The following is an 18,244-nucleotide window of genomic DNA, read 5'->3' as shown; positions in this document are numbered from 1 at the left end:
CCACTGACTTTGCTTTCCAGAGCATTGCTGGGCCATTAATCCTTTCAGGGCAATAGTGCAACCTTTTGGGAAAGGGCAGCCTGTTAACTCGTCTGACATCTCGGGTTAGCGGAGCTGCCTGCCCTCTGATGAGCTTTCTCAGGGCTCTGCAGCTGCTGATTCCTCTGCAAGGGGGGTATGATCTGCCAGCCTCTCTCTCATCATCTGATGGGAGCTTAGGGAGTGGTACGTTCTGCACCCATCGGGAGACCAGGTGAGACTGAAGAGGAAGAGGCATACCAATGTGCAGCTCGCCTACTGCTTTCAGGCACATCCGCCTGCGTGCCAGGAACAAGCGCGAACCACCTCAGCGGTCTGTTCAACTTGCTGACCCTTCCAGGCTCCCTCATGGAGACGCCTGTCAGAGTTTGGGAAACCCCCATTATGCCGCAGATACATAGCACGGCCAGAGGAAGCTACATCGCTTTTGTTTAAAGCAGAAATAAACCCCCGATTCCCAACACGCAGACTTTCCTTTCTAGTTCAGTCGTGTATCATCAGCTGCCTCCTCCCTTATTACCTTGTGTCCTGGCAAGATAAAGTTGGCATTTCTGTGTGGACACTCAGGCCTTGTTTCTCTCCTGGGCTCCACTGCACAGCCCTTGGTTTCTGTCCAGGGTTCTGAAACTCCAGAGTGCGTCCTTCATATTTTTAGTAAAAAGAACTTAGGAGCAGCTGGTCCACACTTCTTGGTGACACTCCTGAACTTGGTTCTCTTTTTTAGAGACATCATATGGGCTCTTTTGGGAGTGTGACACATCGCTTCTGCACCATCCTCATTTTTCTTTCTCCATATTGACTTTCCAACATTTCCCATTCTTGTTTCACTTCAGTATTTCTCAGTCAGCTGGCCTGCTACATTCCTTGCCTTGACAAGTGGTCTAAACTTAAGGTGAGATTTTTAACTCCTTCAGAGAATCTCTCTTTCCTTCTGGGGCATTTCCAAGATAGCGATTCATTATTGGGACCCTACTTATTTTCTGAGGTGTTACCAAATCTCTCATAGGAGGTCTGACAATTACGTTCACAAACTTCCCACCATGCGCTTCCATTGGCAGCACTATACAAACCACTCGGTAAGGTTTCATGCCCTTGGTATGTCAGTGTCTCACAGCTGTGTTCGTGTCGACGTGTGGCGGTGTCTTGCTGAGTGGCGTTCATTGTTGTTGCGTGTTTTTATGTGCCATCGTGAGAATGTTTGAGCTTGAATTAAAACAACAAACAAACATTAAATTTCTTGTTAAACTGGGCAAGAGTGGAAGTGAAATCAGGGACATGTTAGTCCAAGTTTATGGTAATAATGCCATGAAGAAAACGGCAGTGTACAAGTGCATTAAATGTCTTTCTGAGGGGAGAGAACACGTCACTGATGAAGAGAGGTCAGGACGGCCAGCAACAAGCAGAACGGACAAAAACATTGCAAAATTCCTCAAATTGTGCGTCAAAATCGTCATCTGTGAGAAGCATAGCAGACCAAGTAAACATTGATAGAAAAATAGTTAGGAAAATCTTAACTGAAAATCTTGGCATGAGAAAGGTTCTGTGCAAAAATAGTCCCGAAGAAGCTCACTGATGAACAAAAGCAAAGGGAGTTTTTAGCCAGTAAACAAATAACTGTATTGGAACACTCTCTCTACTCCCCTGATCTGGCCCCCAATGACTTCTTTATTTACCCGAAGGTAAAGGAAATACTGAAAGGAAGGCATTTTGATGACATTCAGGACATCAAGGGTAATACAACGACAGCTCTGATGGCCATTCCAGGAAAACAGTTCCAAAATTGCCTTGAAGGGTGGACTAGGCGCTGTCATCAGTGCATAGCTTCCCAAGAGGAGTACCTCGTAGGTGACCCTAGTGATATTCAGCAATGAGGTATGGAGCACTTTCTCTTGGATGAGTTCGCGAACTTAATTGTCAGACCTCGTCTACTATCTCCTGTATATTTGGTGTAACACATCCAGTTTGACTCTAAACAGGCTAGCATGTGCATTTCCTCAGCATTGCAGAGGTCTTTCAAGGGAGCTTTTGTTGAGCTTCTTATGGACATTGAAGACAAGCTGGCGATGCCGGGAATCAGATCAAAGCCTGGCTGTGCGCCTGTGTTCCTTGGCCACCCATAGCTGAAGGACGTTATCTGTATGCATTTTTCTAAAGCCACCAATACCTTTCTTTAAAAATGCAATATTTTAAGGTTTCCTAGAAACAGTCAGACTCTGTGGCCCGTGGCAGGAAAACACAGAAGTTACGTTAGTTCAGAAGTTGGGGCTTTATTCCTTTAAGACACCTCTTAATTTTAAAATTTTGTGACATCAAGATAGGATATATCCAGTCAGAAAAGAAAGTGATGCCCCAGATTGACTGGGAAAGCAATTGTATTGAACAGTCTAGTGTCTGAGCAGATTTAAATGAATTTAGATTCATTCTGGACATACATAATGAGGTTAGGGTTATCTTGGGAGAAAAGAAAAGGACAGGCTCGCTCCCATCTTTTCATGTGTATTCTATTTCTTGCCCAGCCCACTGCAGATTAAGAAAACTGGTGTTGTCCCCCATCTTTGAGAGCCGAGCATGAGCCTGCCCCTGTCCCAGCTCTGCCTCGCTGCCTTCTCTCCCCAGCCCCGATGGGGAGTCAGTTTTCTGATTGAGCAAAGCTTGCAGCATCCCCTTTCTTTAAAAACAAAAGCACCAACTAGGGGTCCTGCCTCGCTGCCTTTTTCATCTCCAATCTCCAGACCCCGTGCGTCCACACCAGTCCTTGATTAAAACCCTACCAAAGGCGGCTTGCTTTCCACTCCGTGTGTCTGACGGTGCCCTCCCTGTTGTAGACGGCTCTCTGCCTGAACGTGTAGGAAATCGGTGCTGGCGTTTCCATCACAGACTTTGAGCAAAAGACTATAAACCTGTTGGTAACTCTTTCCTGGCCAATATCAATATCATTAGGAGGGAAATTGTTTTAAGTAAGAATCTCTCTTGGTGATGCAATTTCCGGGGCTGCGGTCGGCTTACCAGTTTCCATGCATTTGTGGCAGTGACTTGTAAATACATGTCGCCTTTGCACTGAGGTGCTCTCAGTCTTACTGGGAAAAGGGGTGACCTTGCCTCCCATTCTTCAGCCACAGCCCCTCCACTTTTTTTCTGATTTATAGACATTCGTCCCACAAAATTTCAATAAATGAAAAAAAAAAATAAGTTGTGCTTTAAAAAGCACAAAACCTTTTTTATAGTGTCCTCCCTCTCTGTACTTTTAATTTAACTGGCATTTACAGTTCTGATCGTGAATGAAATGTGAAGATTCCTCACCAGCACTTTCTACTGCTAAGTTAAAACCTCTGACTTGAGGATTCTTAAGTGGAAGAGCTCAGTGCTGTAACACAGTTCTGATTTGTTAAGTATCTTAATAAAAAGCAGGTTTCATCTCCATACCAATTCAGTGAAAAAAATCGGTATTGAATTTGTGTGTTTTGAAATTTTAAAACTAATATATCCTATCACAGTGTATAGATTACACGAGTTAACCAGTTCTCTAAGAAAACAAATCAGGCCTCTACTGGGACCAGTTTTTCAAAGCTAGTTTATCTTGCATGTAATGGCTTTGTATTCATTTCTTCTTTTGATTCTCATTTTCTTGAGTCTATCCTGGGGCCTGGGCACTGGGGATAATAGTGGGGAGGAAAAAAGGTAATAGATGCAGCCTCACAAAGCATGCCGTCTTGCAGGGACAGACGTTAAATAACTTTAATAGATAGTGCCTCTAGATATTGCTGTTTTCCCTCTTTCCTTACCTGTTCTCTTAGCCCCTCCCCTTGTCTCCTGCATTATTAACACTGCCTGCCTTACATCTGCTTTATCCCGTCTCTCATTTCTGTTAAATTTTCCCGTGAGACCATCTCCCTGAAATTCATCTCCTCTATTCAGCCTCTGTTCTTATCTTCTCAGTAGTTTAATGACACACAGCTTTAAGTAAACCAAGATTTCTCACTGTCAATCTAATGACCCCAACAATTGAAATTTCTTTTTGTATAAAACTAGATCCTACTGAATATTGTTAAAAACAGAGCTTTGATTAGAAGTTTTTCTCCTCTCTGTTGAATCGTAGATTCCTGTACCACCAGGGTACGGGTGGGTTTTCAGTCCTCGCTTCGTAGGAAGCTGGAGTCAGGCGAGTTGCCTGCTGCCTCTTTACTCCTGCCCAGACAGGGTGGAAGCCAGCGAGAGGAAGGAGCCTGTTCCTCTCAATATCACAATGGCTTTATTTCTCCTTTAACCATGAAAGTACAGCCCACTACATTCTCGGCTTGAAGCTAGGTGTCACAGTCAAGAGGGATACAGAACGTGTGTGTGTGGGGGGGGGGCTGTCACTGTTGGGGAGAACGTTGGAACAGCTATTGCAAGTGGATGCGATAACAGGAAAATGCATTAGAATAGCTGGTGTGGGGAAGTGATTTGACGATACAGCTGAATGTGGGGAAATTTAGCTTTTTCCTTTCTTCAGAAAAGATGATGCACTCAACATCCAAATAGCAGTAATCAATCTGCATTTAAGGCAGCACAAATGGCCACTTCTGGAGAGCTGGATAATGTTTCCATTTCCAAATAGTTTTCTCCTTCAGGATATTAAGAGGATCTGTTCACTCTTCCTCCTACCCTTCTCTTCCCTCCCTACCCCCAGTTCCTTCTGAGAGTACTCAAGCTGTGAGACTTATCTGGATGACTAGTGTGAGGGGTTTGGGTCAATTTGGAACCCACTGAGTTTTTCTTCTGTTTTGTATACAAAGCTCTGGGTGGTTCTGCCAGGTTATGGTCACATAATGAACTCGTAGTAAGAAATCGACCTCCTTGCCCAGTCTGTTTCTATAATCATTCATTCATCTGCACTGGTTATATTATATTCCTTCAGAGGAAGTTGTTCTAGAGTAACCTTCGTAGATAATTTCGTTTGTTAGTTACACCCCCCTCCCCAGTTCAGCTACCACCATTTACCTGTCTGGAGCATTCTCTGCCATCTCACTGTTCTTTCATCTCACTGGCTCATGCTCCATTCAGACAACTCCTAAATATTGGAGGTTTCCATCTGTATTTTGAAATGCATTTGAAGATGATCATACCGGGAATATAATTTCAATCTAAAATAATCTGTAACAGTAAGTGATAACACTTGACCCGTGACCCTGAATGTCTTATAACTTGACTCTGTAAGCCGGTCGTTCTGAAAGTGTGATCCTCAGACCAGCCACATTATTGTCACGTGGGAAGCTGTTAGAAATGCGACTTCTTAGGTCTCCCCAAGCCTCCCCCCACCCCGTACCTATTGAACCAGAAACCCTGAAGTTGAGTCCCATTAGTCTCTCTTAACACGTCCTTCAGGCAACCCTGTGAACACTGAAATTTCAGAACCGGTGCCCTAAACAATTCCTGGTCACTGTGAAACACATCAAAATATGTGTCCTTTTATGGCACGTTAATAATCTATTGCAATTGGGATGATAGTCATGGTTGTAGGTAGAGAAGTAGGGATGGGATGGACTGGCCCCGGATGCTCTGCCTGGTAGCGCCTTCTCGTGGTCACAGCCGTCCTTGTTCCCCTCCGAGCCAGTTGGACAGCTCTTTATTCCCTTTGACTCTTGTCTCCATCCCTCCATCCCCTTCCTCACGCTCTGCATTCCTTGATTCAAATCCTGAGTAGCCTTCACCAGCTCTTGGCTAATTTAATGTGAAATCATCTTGAGGGTTGCTGTGCTTGCTTGAGTTGGTTCGTCTGCAATGTGAAGTGGGTCAGAGGGCTCAGTCTCCCTCCTACTTTTGCTCCGAGCCTTGGAATCTCTCAGGAGGACTATAGGTTCGAATAATTAATCACTGATACATCCACACACAGAATTTTATAGCTGCTGGTGATGGGGAAATCCACTTCATAGCTTTCTTTCATTTGCAGGCTTTTTTGCATCTACTTTTCGTGTAAACTTCCTCATGCATTTCTGTTTTATCGTAAGCTACCCCTGACTCCCCACTCTAGCTTTGGGCCCAGACGTTGAGATGGATTACTTCCCATTCCTTTTGCCTCTGCATCAAGTTCAGAGAGCCAAATCTCTAGTGGATGGCAATGAATCTTTTCCAGCAGGTCCCAGTAAATGTAGCTCACATTGGAAAAACCATTTTCCAAATAGTAAGTCTGCTGCTTTTCACTCAGTCAGGACACAGTAAAATTTCCTCTGATTTGGTTGTGTTACAGTAACAAATACGTTATCAGGTGCATTGAGGATACAAAAACATAGGGTCTAGTGGGGATTTGGATAAGCAAGTAAATACTTGCAAATACAGTTGTAAGAGTGGAGAAGGAAGTGGGTATGTGGGATGCATGGGGAGGGAGCACCGAAACCAAAGGGTTATCCACACGTAGCATCCGTGAGGTGAGGCGTGTTGTCTGTCTGGAAATGGAAAACAATAGAGCTTTATCACCCTATGACACAGGAGTTACACGTCCATGAATTTATCCTAAGGAATAATTAGCGAGGCACCCAACAGTTTGTTATTCCTCATGGCATTGTTTATCATACTAGAAATATTATATTCACATAAATATCAAGCAAGAGGCAATCGATTAAATTATGGAACTTGCATCCATATGATGGATTTATGTGCAGCTATTAAAAATGATGTAAAACATTTAACGTAAGGAAGTGTTCATTTAGTTATTATCTCTGGGGGCGGGGCAAGAGACTGCAAAACTTTTCCCACAATTTTGTTAAAGTGTAAGTGGGCGGGTGTGTGTATATGAAGTTCTTTGAAGTTATGTTAATGATGCTTTTATCTTAGAATAGAATTATGGATCATTGTTACACCAAATTTTTTTTCTGACGTCCATTTATCACCTTGTGATCAAGACATGAGAAACTATGAAACCAATGTTGTTGAGGCACTTTTGGGCTATCATTGCGTCTAGTCTCACCTTTGTGCGGCTTTGTCCTCTCCAGAAGACTTTAGACCGAGGCTCACCATTTCTACGCAGCTCCAACAGTCCTTTGGAATGGTGGAGTTGGTTTGCTTGTGTTTCCCGTCAGTGTAGCACTGGGTGCCTCTTCTCTGGTGGTTCTCTGCCACAGAGCTCACGGTTTTTCCTCCACTCTCTTACCTACGCACTGCAGAGCTGTTGTCGTACCTGGCAAAATAGCATGTGTCTTCGTTTCTGCTTATATTAATTTTAGATGAAATGATGTCCTAGAGTTCTTTGTTACCTGCTTCACTGCCTCATAATACGACCTACTGAGTCATTAGTCGGCCCACCTCCCCTTGACCGTAGGGCTCAATTTCCTCATTTGCAGTCTGTGTACACTCCATCTTTTCTCTTTCTTATCAGTAATGTGGATTTCATTGAAAATGCAGCCTCATAATCTTAGCGGGCGCCCCACCTACCATTCTGCACCTGTGCTGCTCTGTGTCTTATTTTCTGAGTGTCGGGACCCTGTTGCTTCCTGCAGCTGCCGAGGAGCCAGTAGAGAGGCCAGAGGTACTGTTTATTGCGGCTGTGTTTCCTTGATATCTGTGTCGGGTTCATGCTGAATCACTGTATTCATCGGTGTGACCTGAAACACAGGCGCGTTAGAAGTTCAGCCGGGTATTCACTCTTTGTTCTGCTTTTTAGCCTTTTCTGTGGAATTAGTTTCCTTTCTCTGTAGTTATTTATCCTGTATTGCCTAGTAGGAGTTTCATACAATCCTGACACTTGGTGCTGCTTTCTTGTCAGAGCTTTGCTCCTACTCGCTGTGTTCAGATTGTTGCCCGTTGTCTCTAGTTCTGGGAGACGTGCCGGGGGGTAGGCGGTGGGGGGACGTGATGCTTCCGCTCTGGATGCACCTGTGCTTCTGGTCAGAGGCCAGGCTGTCAGCGGTCCTGCCCTGTTCCATTCCAAGCAGTAAAACCAATATGCCTGAGAGCTGGAGCATAGATGGTGCGAGTGCATCCAGGGGAGCCCCCAGACGCACTCCCCCCAACGGTCACCTGGGCGTCGTCTGTCCCCGTCTCCAATGTGAAATGTTTTCAGTGTCTGCATTAGTCAGTCACCAGTCATTTGTTCAGCTTTACTAGGCACACAATAATTGAACTAGATGGCCCTGCGTTTATATAACTATGTGAACACAGCTCTGTGTTTGATATGTGAACATAGCTCTGTGTTTAATACAATAGCAAATATTAAGGACAGAATCCTAACCCTCAAAGGGCCTGAATTCTAGCTATAGAAATAAAGATGAACACATGATGTACTTTGAAAGTAATATATTGCAGTTTATAATTACGTGCAGAACTGAGCCTGCCTCCCCCATGTACATATTTACATAATTCCACCGCCATTTCAGAGTCATTTGTAGGCTCTCCCAGCGTACACACTGCAGCTTACCTAGGACTCCAGGTGAAGAATTCCTGGCGTGATATCTGTTTTATGACTGGTGAGGTTGTTGCTACAGACACGTTATAACTCTTTTCATTATATAGTTGGGACCTCGAAGGGCACACATAGTGAATAACTTGCATGTAGAGACGTGGAGAAAATGGGCCTAATCGGATTAGAAGGAGTTTGCTTGTGCTTGGATATGGAAATCGTGTGGAGATATACACTGGGGCTACATGGTAGAGGCCCAAGAAAGCCAAGCATGATGATTTCCACTTGATGTCACAGGCTGCTGGTCTTTGTTTGGGGTGTAAGTAGGGGAGTAAATGATGAAATAGGTGTGTGCAGAGAAGTTGTGCTGCGGCGGTGTCGTGCATTGAATCAGAGTGGTGTGCAGATCAAAATGGATTGAGTGAATTTAGTTAAAATATTCCTGGTGTTATCTTGGAGTCAATTGGTGAGGATATGGCCCAGTAAGGTTACAGAAGGGCCAGGTGAGTACAGTTGAGAAGGAAGAAAGTATTGGATGGAGGCAGTGAAGCCAGAAGCAGAGTTAAGGGACATTTGGGTTCCTAGTGACCAAGAAAGCATCGTTTACGGGAAGTTAGGGATTCAGGAGTTCCTGGTACTTCTCAGCTCCGCAGCCTCCCTCACTGCATTGTTCCCCTGTTTACTCTCTAGCGTGTGCCGTTTCTGCTTTCCGTCACTTTGTTTTCTTTAAATCTCTTGTACGTATGAAAGTTGTGCTTTTTGTGAAGCTGTTGAAACCTCCTATTCCCCAGAAAATTCACCTATAGTATAATAGTCTCATTTCGGGGTAGTTCATACATAGTCCCAGCATCTTAAAGTGTGAAGCTCGCTTACGCCGCCAGGTTAAGAATTCCTGATGTGACAACTAGCTCACGGTTGGGATTAGGTGGGATCTAACCATAGAGCCTTAGACTTTCTTTGTAATCTCACAAAAGTATCTGTTCAGAATAACAATCTACCATCATTGAACTGAAGTTAAGATTTTGCCTGTTTGTTGGCACAAAGTGAACTGTTAGATATCAGTGGTGCCTTGGAGAGGATTGGTCCACAGATGTTTCTGAGTAAGGGACCCCCAAACCTAAGAGCAAACTCTATTTTATGGCCTAAAGAGTGCCGAGATTCTACTCCTGTTCTGCTGAGGCCGTGGAGGTAATCTTTCTTTAACAGTTGATGGTTCTCTCATCTTGTGGGGAGGCGGTAGCACCTCATGTGTGAGAATTTCAAATTTTGCTGTTTCAAGAAACTACTTTTTTTTCCAGTGATAGGAACGGGACTCTGTCCCACACTGTATCTTCTAGAAGCTTCTAGAAGCAACCTAGAAAGCTGAGTTTTCATCCTCTTCTGACTGTTCCCCCTTTGTATGTGTGTGGATGTATGTATACCCGCTTGTCCTGGCTGGTGGTGATTTCTGTCCATTATGACACCGCTGGTCTATGCCATCTTTGTACTGCTGTTTCTTGGAGAAGAAAGCTTTTGAGTGGAGCAGGCTGTGTTCTGCCCCACTGCTTCCTTTCTCCTCGCTGGCCCGAGTACCAGCCTTCCTTTGTGAGAAAGCAGCTATTAAGCAGACACAGCAGGAGAAGTTTAGAAGTCAGGAATTTCATTGCTTGCCTAATAAAAAGGGATGCAGAGCTGTGGTTGCAGCCTGCAGAGCCAGGGGTATGGGGAGGGGTGCCCGTGTTTGCTCTGTGCCGCAGGTGATGAGTGGAGGCACACCTGCTACCTAACGACCCTCCCGTGTTTCAAAGACAGAGCTCCCCAAACCTATCCCCGAGAAACTGGGTTATATGCCATGCACCGGGGGGGGGGGGGGGGGTCACTGAGAACTAGTGACCAGGCAGCAGAACCTGGAGTTCCCCTTTATTTACCACACACACACGACTGGTAGGCAGTCCTGTCCTGTGGCCTCATCGTTCTAGAAGACAGATGTGTATTATATTCCCTTTGGCAAAGAACTATGGCAAGCCTGCCACTCTTGGCGTTGCTCCTTTCCTCTTTAAGACGCATGCATAAATTTCTGCACTGGGCACTTCCTCCAGATTCTGTCTTTAGGAGAGGCTCTTGCTGTGGCGTTATTAGCCTTGTGTCCAGCTGAGGGAGGTTTTCTGGGGATGGCTCACCCTCGGTCATTGCTGCAGCAGTACGGGAACAGGAACTGAAGCAACCCGGGCACAGGGAAAGAGACCCAAGCTGAATTCTATCCCACTGCGCGTCTTCCTCAGAGAGCCCTCATTCTTGGCAGCCTGGGGCCAGTGACCCCTGCACTTTACCGTCTTCCTCCGTGGGCATTACTTGTACGTGTTCACAAATCACTAACTTTCAGGTGGGCCTCCACTGGCAATGAGAACTGTTTCTCAGCTTATGTATGATGCTACAATTCTACTTTCTTGCTGCCTCTTGAATGTTCCTGAAATTGATCTAAATTTAGCAATCATATCTTACATATGAAAAGATTAAGTCTTTGAAGATTTTCTTCCAAAATTAATGCCTGAATGTATCTGATAATACCCTTTTAAGAACAAGGTAGAGCATAACATTTTTGTTTTTTACTATTAGTTTCAGGTGTACAAAACACCATAATGATTAGACCTTTACACCCCTCACAAAGTGATGTCCCCTCCCACCCCCAACCCACCCCGTCTACTACCCCTCTGACATTGTTCATAGCTATTACAAGGGGTTTTGTTTGTTTGTTTTTTTAAATAATTCTGGTTTATTTGTTTTGTTTTTTGTCTTAGGCACATTATTATCAATATTTTCCAATTTGGGGTATTATTTTCCCCCCTTGAGTAGCATGCTTAATCTTGGTTAAGTCCCGGATTTCTGCTTAGGGCACAAAGCCACTTTGGGGTCACAGGAAGAAAGCAGAGTTGTAATTTATCACCTCACTGCCTTTGCCTCGAGAACCGGTTTTCTAACTTACTACTTAAGCTCGGTTGTTTCTTCCTCATAGTATATGAGATGCTCTCCAGCCCCCCGGAAAGGCCCCAAGTTCAGCAGTGCCCTCACGCGAACCCGTCTGTGTATAGGGCAGGCCCATTTATTTTAGTTTTCCTTGTTGTTAGAAGCAGATAAGGCTGCAGAAAGCTCAGTGGGCTTCGCCTTGAAGGTAGGTGCGTTTCAGTCAAGGGCTGGGAGCTGACCTCACGGGGGCTTCACTCGTCCCAGTCTGCACGGGGAGAGGGCAAGCCTGTTGGTGGCCAAGGAGGTAAGCAGGGCTTCGGCAGGTGGAAGAGCTGGCTGGGGGGTTGGCTTCCTTCCTTCCAGCCAGTGTTTTCCCATACAAACCACCCTCTCTAGTGCTCTTCCCCTGGCTGCAGATCCCAAAGGGCCAGCAGCAAACCTTGAGAATCAGCCCTGGTCTGTGACCATTAACAGGCTCCCTGAGCATAAATCTCTGGACTCAACTGTAGAAGGAAAAATTCTGACCCATTTGCAGTTGCTAAAGCGGAAGTCCTTGATTCAAGTTCAGAAGGAACCACGGGAGTCAAGGACCTTGGATGTACTTCCAGTTCGCAATTTAGATCCGAGTGAGTATAGGAAGATGGTTGTTGTTAATGCTGTGCCTCCATTTCTCACCCTCATCAGGGAATGGAAACGAGATGGTGAGGAAAGCATTTGTTTGTTTGTTTCGTGTGTACAGAAGGCATTTACAGTCAGTTGAGTGAGGTGCAGATCCCCTTGGCTGGAAGAAGGGGTGAGAGGTGGATGACGACAGCCGAAGTATGTAAGAAATACGGCTGTTCCACATGGCACTGAGCAACCCCACCTTCTTTGGTGTATGTGAGTCTGATGTGGAAAGTTGGGCCTGGAAGGAAGCCCTGCAGAGCAGTGTCCTCCACGGCTGGTCGCTGCGTGAGGGCCAAGTGGGAAGAAGGTAGATGAGGTTGGTGGCTCGTGTGAGCGTGCGACATACCGACCCTGGTCTGGGCTGTTTTCTCTTCACTCTCTCTGGAATCAAGAAACTCTTAAAGGCTGGTCCACAGAGTTGGGTACACCCCTCCCTGAATCTCTGTGTCTCGCTCTCTAAATTCAGAAGTGTTCCCTGCTTGGGTCTGCAGGAGTCGTACCTGACGGTGTGGTGACTTATTGATCTGCCCTCCAGCTTTCATTCCCTGCTCCTTCAGTGTCAGCTGGGGATCGTGCTCAGTGGTGCTCGGCTTCTGTCCCTGGAGTTACCACTTACAGAATGAGAAGAAAATCGGTGGGACGTTGGAGCAAACCAACCAGTGGTCCGTGTGACAGAGTCCCAGCGTCCCCTGCTAAATCCATTGTTATTACAACCTGAGACTGATTGAAAATGAGGTTTAATATCAGTTATGTAGCCTTTGCTAATTTTCCCCCCTGCTGACTTTTCCGTACAATATTGCTTCATTCAGGGCAACTTATCTTTTTTACCTGGGAGGAACTTATTTCCATTAGAATTGGAACACTAGCTACATATTTTGCATTTAAAATGTTTCGTGTATTTAAACAGAGAGAGAAACATTATTACCTTGTTTCTCAGGAGTGTGCTCTCCCAACTGATCCTTCTTTTGTGCCTGGAACAATGCTCCTAATTTGGAAACAAGTTCTGGGGGTTCTCTGATTACAGGGTACAGTGTTAGCCGAAACTAGCAGCCAAATCCTAGTAACTGGATTTGGGAGAAGAGTATATTCCCCTCCACCAAATACTTTGTAGAGACTGGCTGCTCGGCATGTGCGGTGTGATGTATGTAGGGACAGACCCCCATCTGAACCACCTCCCTTCTCACGCTGTTTTCCCACCCCTCCTACCCTGTGTGATTTGTATTTTAATTGGTTTCTTTTTTTTGTTCCCTTTACAGAGCTATTAAGAACGGCAAAGGATTGCACAGCAAGAAGGAAGTGCCTATCCACCGTGTCGCAGACATATCTGGGGTGAGTCGTGTCCCTGAATAGAGCTGTGTGACTGGGAGGCGCCAAAAGCTTGGCGCTGATTCACCAAAGAACTCCAGCTTATGTGTTTGCTGTGGCTCGTTTGTTGTCAGGCACTGAATGTGAATTTTTCTAGGGCTGTCGCTTATGTATCCATAGAGATTCTGTTTTATGTCCTGGAAAAGCAGAATTCAAACTAGGGCTTAAAACCCTCTTTCTTGTCACCTGAACTGTTAACCGTGTTGCTTTTTCAGTTTTAATTATTGTGACTCAGAAGATATTTCTTTCCAGTTGTACTAAAATAAGATGACCTTTTTTAAAAATCCCTGTTTAATTCTCACTATGACTGGAACGTCTTAGTAGAAAAAGGGCAACTATAGGTTTTAGGACAAGTTTAAGTATTGCATTTTCCTTATGACTTCTTTTGCCTGCGGTTGCCTCTCAGTGGGAGAAATGTGTGCACACCCTTTGAGCTAACGGGTTAGGTGCTGCAGAAGAATGGCAGACGCAGACGCTTTGGAGCTCCCAAAAGACTGTCCACATGACTGTTCAGTCATTAGGACTCTGCCCTTGCACACATAGGATGTCTTGACTGAATAGACACCTTTGTTAGCTGAGAGGGTTGATTCGCTTACTCTACAGGTATTTCAGCACCTGTGCTTAGAGCTGCTCTAAGCACTGTGACTAAGACAGTGAATAGAATCGATAAAGTCCATGCGTGCAGGTGGGAAAGGGAGAGAATAGCAAAATCAGGTAGCAGCAACTGCTGTGAGGAGAAATAAAATCAGCCCCCTCTTTTCCTGGGACACACCATCCATTTCAACTCCCAGAGTCACTACTAATTAGAGAGAGGGATCAGGTGCCATGTAGGGAGGACCATGTAGCCCAGGGGTAGTGGTGGAGGAAGAGCTAGTAAATCTTAGCTTAGACACTCACTCAGGAAGCTTGCCTTGGGCACCAAAAAGTCAACGCAACTGTAAACAGAGGCTGCTAGAGCCCGGGCCAGCCAACAGTGGTGATGAATCAGAGTTCCATTGCTGTTACCTTGTCTTGCGAGCCTGGTTCATGCCTTGCCTGTTGTACCTTGTGACTGCATTGTAAAAGTGTCCGGCCAGCTCACCTTGCCTAGGTGTAGTGGCACCCTGTTCATACGAAGCAGTGGGATTCTGTAACCAGTCACCACAGGTTACAGGTGAAACAGTGTTACCTGCATTAATTGGACTTCTGTCAAAGAGTTGTACCTCTCTTTAGTGGGTACGGTACATCCATACGCATGCTTTGTAGCTAAAAGTCCTGGGAAGCCCAGAAACCAGTTGATAATGGCCTTTGAGCCGCAGAAGACCCCGTTGTATCTGCTCCTCGTTAACAGTGCAATGTTCAGGGCCTGTTGAGTTATAAATACCTGTTCTGGAAAACACGATGGTGATTCCTACGCTGGGGCCGGATATGCCCACCCAAGAGCTCCTGTCGGGGCCTTCTGGGAGCTGAAGAAGCCTTGGGGATGGTGCTCTGTTTGAGCCCGTGGAGTTCATCGTCCTGCGGAAATTTCCCATGGCAGCAAAGTGAAGTCCTCGGCAGGGTTTGCCGGTGCACCTGCCAGAATGGTGTCCCAGTGATGACTTTTACTGCTGTCTGTGAATCTCATGCGGCCTCCTACCTTCGTGTGCCATGGGGTGTCCTCATTGTTTGGTTTTCATAGCAGCGGGTCTTAGGAAACTTGTCTTCATAGTCTCCCTGTTTTTTGCCCCTCCCCCGATCTTTAGCCCCCCCAGATCATATCTTTATTCTCCTTTCTGTCTGGATGTTGAAGAATTGGCTTGCTCTGACGTTATTTGAAAACAAATGCTATTTAAATTTCCAGTTACTACATAAATAAAAGAGGAAAGCTTGAGCAAGTAGAAGAATGAAAGTGAAAAAGCTAGTCCGTTCAGTAGACATCAGAATGACCTTGTCTACCATCATCACAGAGTGTTCAGCTTAGATTGCAGGGTGTTTGGTTTTGTTTTGGGATTTTTTTTTTATTTTTTTTTGGTCTCCTCTATGACAGGAGCTTTATCTCCCCCTTCGAACCTTCCCTTCTTTCCGTCACAGTGTCATGGTATGTATGTGTGTGTTGGGTTCCCTTGTGTCATTTAAATGAAACGTATGGGTTTTCGGCTTCCTGAAGCGTGCTGGCCATGTGACTGTCTGAGGGACAGGTAGATATGGGGAGGGTGTGGGGGGCGGGGTGGGTGTCAGGCAGGCACACAGCTTACAGCTGGATGAAGACAAACCACCTAGAATAAAGGCCATGAAATACACACATATAATGGTTTCATGAAAGTTTCTTAATCTTTTTGTGATCATTAACTGTGTCCCTCCCTCCCCTCCCTTTACTGATACCCCCCTCTTAGTTACAGGTCATGATAAATGCAGTTCTTGGTTTTTTAAGTTGATGGTATATGCAGTGTGCTGCCAAAATAATGGACTGTGAGCTGGTATTTGTGCACCACACCTCTGCCCACCCCAGTATACGTTCTTGGGGGTGGGTCGGGCAGGAGACATATATAAGTTCCTCACATTTTGTCTCTGAAACACCCTTTAAAACTATGCTGTATGAAGGAGGTTATATCATGATTGTGAGACAAAGAACCTGTAAAGTTGTTCTAGTTATAGCTGTCTCCAGCTTTCAGAGTTGAGTTTCTGTCCGTTGTCCGTATCTCCTCCCTTGCATTTTAAGAAATGATCTCACCAGGTAAGGGTCAGAGCGCATTAAGTGCCTCGTATGGAGACTTAGCAAGTGCACAGCCTGTTGGGCTGAGACCCCGTGGGGAAAGTAAGGGATCCAAGCATAGGAGCGAGAGGCTGACTGCCGCCGTGGTGAGGGAAGTGCTGGCCTCTGCACGGATGAAACAAGCAGACCTTTTCATGGCCACTCATCAGCTTTCCCAGGCTGGACTGGTCCTCGATTAGCTGCTCGACACGCTTTCCAACTCTGTGCTCTGCTGTCCCCGTTGAGCCTCTTGGGTCCCTTCCCATATTGAGAGCTCAGTACAGTGTTTTGATTTTCAAATGTTAGGATGGCTCCCAGTTTTAGGTGGTTTTGTTTTTTGTTTGTCTGTTCATGCAGACAATTCCTGATCTTAGTATCAACCAAGTGTTTTCCCATAAGGTACGCAGAGTCTGTTTAACACCGACGGAATGAATCCCACCTTTTGGCTAGTGCTTTGTTAAACTGGGCTCTTCTGCACCTGTTTTCAGGGTAACCATTAAGGAAAAAAATACCACTAACTGGGTCGTTTGAGTCCTGAAGTTACTACCTTCCTTTATTTCTAATTTTTCAAGGTGAAGGAAGTGGGGTATTGCAAGTTGTGGTCCTTGCTGTCCCTTCTTAATTGTCCGGTCGCCTTCAGGCTAGGATATCCCTGTGAATGTGAAACCGACTAAGGGTTTGACTGACTTGGCACTGGATCTGATTAGATTTGTAGGCTGGTTCTGTGGTGGCTGGTTCGCGTCATACTCCCACAGTTTCATGATTAGTGGTTCTGATTTTCCCTGATCCTGTCTCCACTCCCTCCCTCACCAGGTACAACAAAGTTGGAATGCGCGTGTCAGTGGAATATAAGACTGTTGCTTATCTTGGGTTTATTATTGTTTTTGCTGTAGCCTGCTCTGTAATAAATACAATCTCCTGCAGATATAGAGTGTAAAACAAGCAATAAAATGGGGCTGGTGTGTGGCTTACTGTTGTTCTGGTAAATCAGACAAATCAATTATGGTTCCGAGGTAAGGGAGCGCCCCCCTCCTCGGGCACACACCGATTTTTCCCTGTACCTCCCTGCACGCTGCTTTCTTCCATTTGTGCGTGAGTCGTACCCGATGAGTCATGGCGCCTGTTTCACTTTCCCTGCGTTTCCTGTTGTGCTTGTTCTTTCCTCTCCGGTGCATGAAGAGTTGTGCTGGTTTCTTCCTGAGAGCACTCTGGGAGGACAGAGCCTGGACCAGCATCCTGCCCTCTCCAGTCCTATTTCTAAAAGCCCCAGAAAGGGACCGATCGCTGGAATGGGGTTGTCCTGAACACCACCTGCCTTTCCATTGTGTGGAGTCCTGACAACTTGTCTGAATTTCACTGCTGTTTCTTCTGCTCTCCTCACTTGTTTTGTCTTCACTGAATCCCTGTGTCTTGTTTTTCTCTGTTAATTGCTGCTGTGCTCACTTGACTTGCTTTCTTTGCTCATGTTATATACTAACTTTTTTGTAAGCACCTCCATCCATGACTGATTGTATTGGGGGTGCGTAGTATTACAGATAAGAATGTGCTGAAACCATGGCTTAGCGTGATCCAAAGACCAGCTCTGGGGAGCAAGGGGCCCCCTCACTCCATTCTGTCACACAGTGAAGACTTGCAGAGTTGACCAGTGGGATTCCAACTTGCATGGAAGGGTGGAAGTGTTCCTTTAAAATAAATGAGTAAATAGGTAGAAATTTCTCTAGCGTCTCCTGATATCTTCCTTCAGTTCCTGGTTTTTCAGGAACTGCACTTGAACGGCACTGTCCTCTTTTCCTCGGGGTATTTGACACCCCTTTCTACAAGAGGCTGGGGACCTTTACAGTCGCTATCTTTCTTTAGCTCCCAATGGAGTTGGGCGTCCATGGAAGAATTTAAAAAGATGTTTTGGATACAGAGACGTAAAAAGTAAAAAGTAGCTTGCCCAGAAGGTGTGCAAGCAGCACAGTCACCAGGGGCTTTTTGTAAGTTAGGTCTGTGTTCAATTGCAGTTTCCCTAATACCTCTTCTGGCCACTGGATTAGCTTGTCTTCTTATTCTCGTTAGATGCTAACGTTCCTTTCAGTCACTTTTGTGTGTGCTTTCTAATCCCTGGTAACTTGATGGCACAAATGCTTCTTTCTTGTTTGTTG

At 45.5% G+C, this 18,244-nt stretch overlaps 1 protein-coding gene across 1 annotated transcript in view; it reads left to right on the top strand.

The window, feature by feature from the left end:
- SND1 (staphylococcal nuclease and tudor domain containing 1) overlaps nt 1–18,244 on the top strand; it is a 413,624-nt gene that overhangs the window by 233,727 nt on the left and 161,653 nt on the right. Inside the window, exon 14 of the mRNA XM_074315643.2 lies at nt 13,276–13,348. Within this exon, the coding sequence (XP_074171744.1) occupies nt 13,276–13,348 (73 nt within the window). The remainder of the gene's footprint in view (nt 1–13,275; nt 13,349–18,244) is intronic.

This window comes from Rhinolophus sinicus, chromosome 8 (genome assembly GCF_057876585.1).
Source record: "Rhinolophus sinicus isolate RSI-liver-muscle chromosome 8, RSI-T2T, whole genome shotgun sequence".
In the NCBI taxonomy this organism is placed as follows: Eukaryota; Metazoa; Chordata; class Mammalia; order Chiroptera; family Rhinolophidae; genus Rhinolophus; species Rhinolophus sinicus.
The sequence above is the reverse complement of the archived record's forward strand: the minus strand, read 5'-3'. Positions and strand labels throughout refer to the sequence as shown.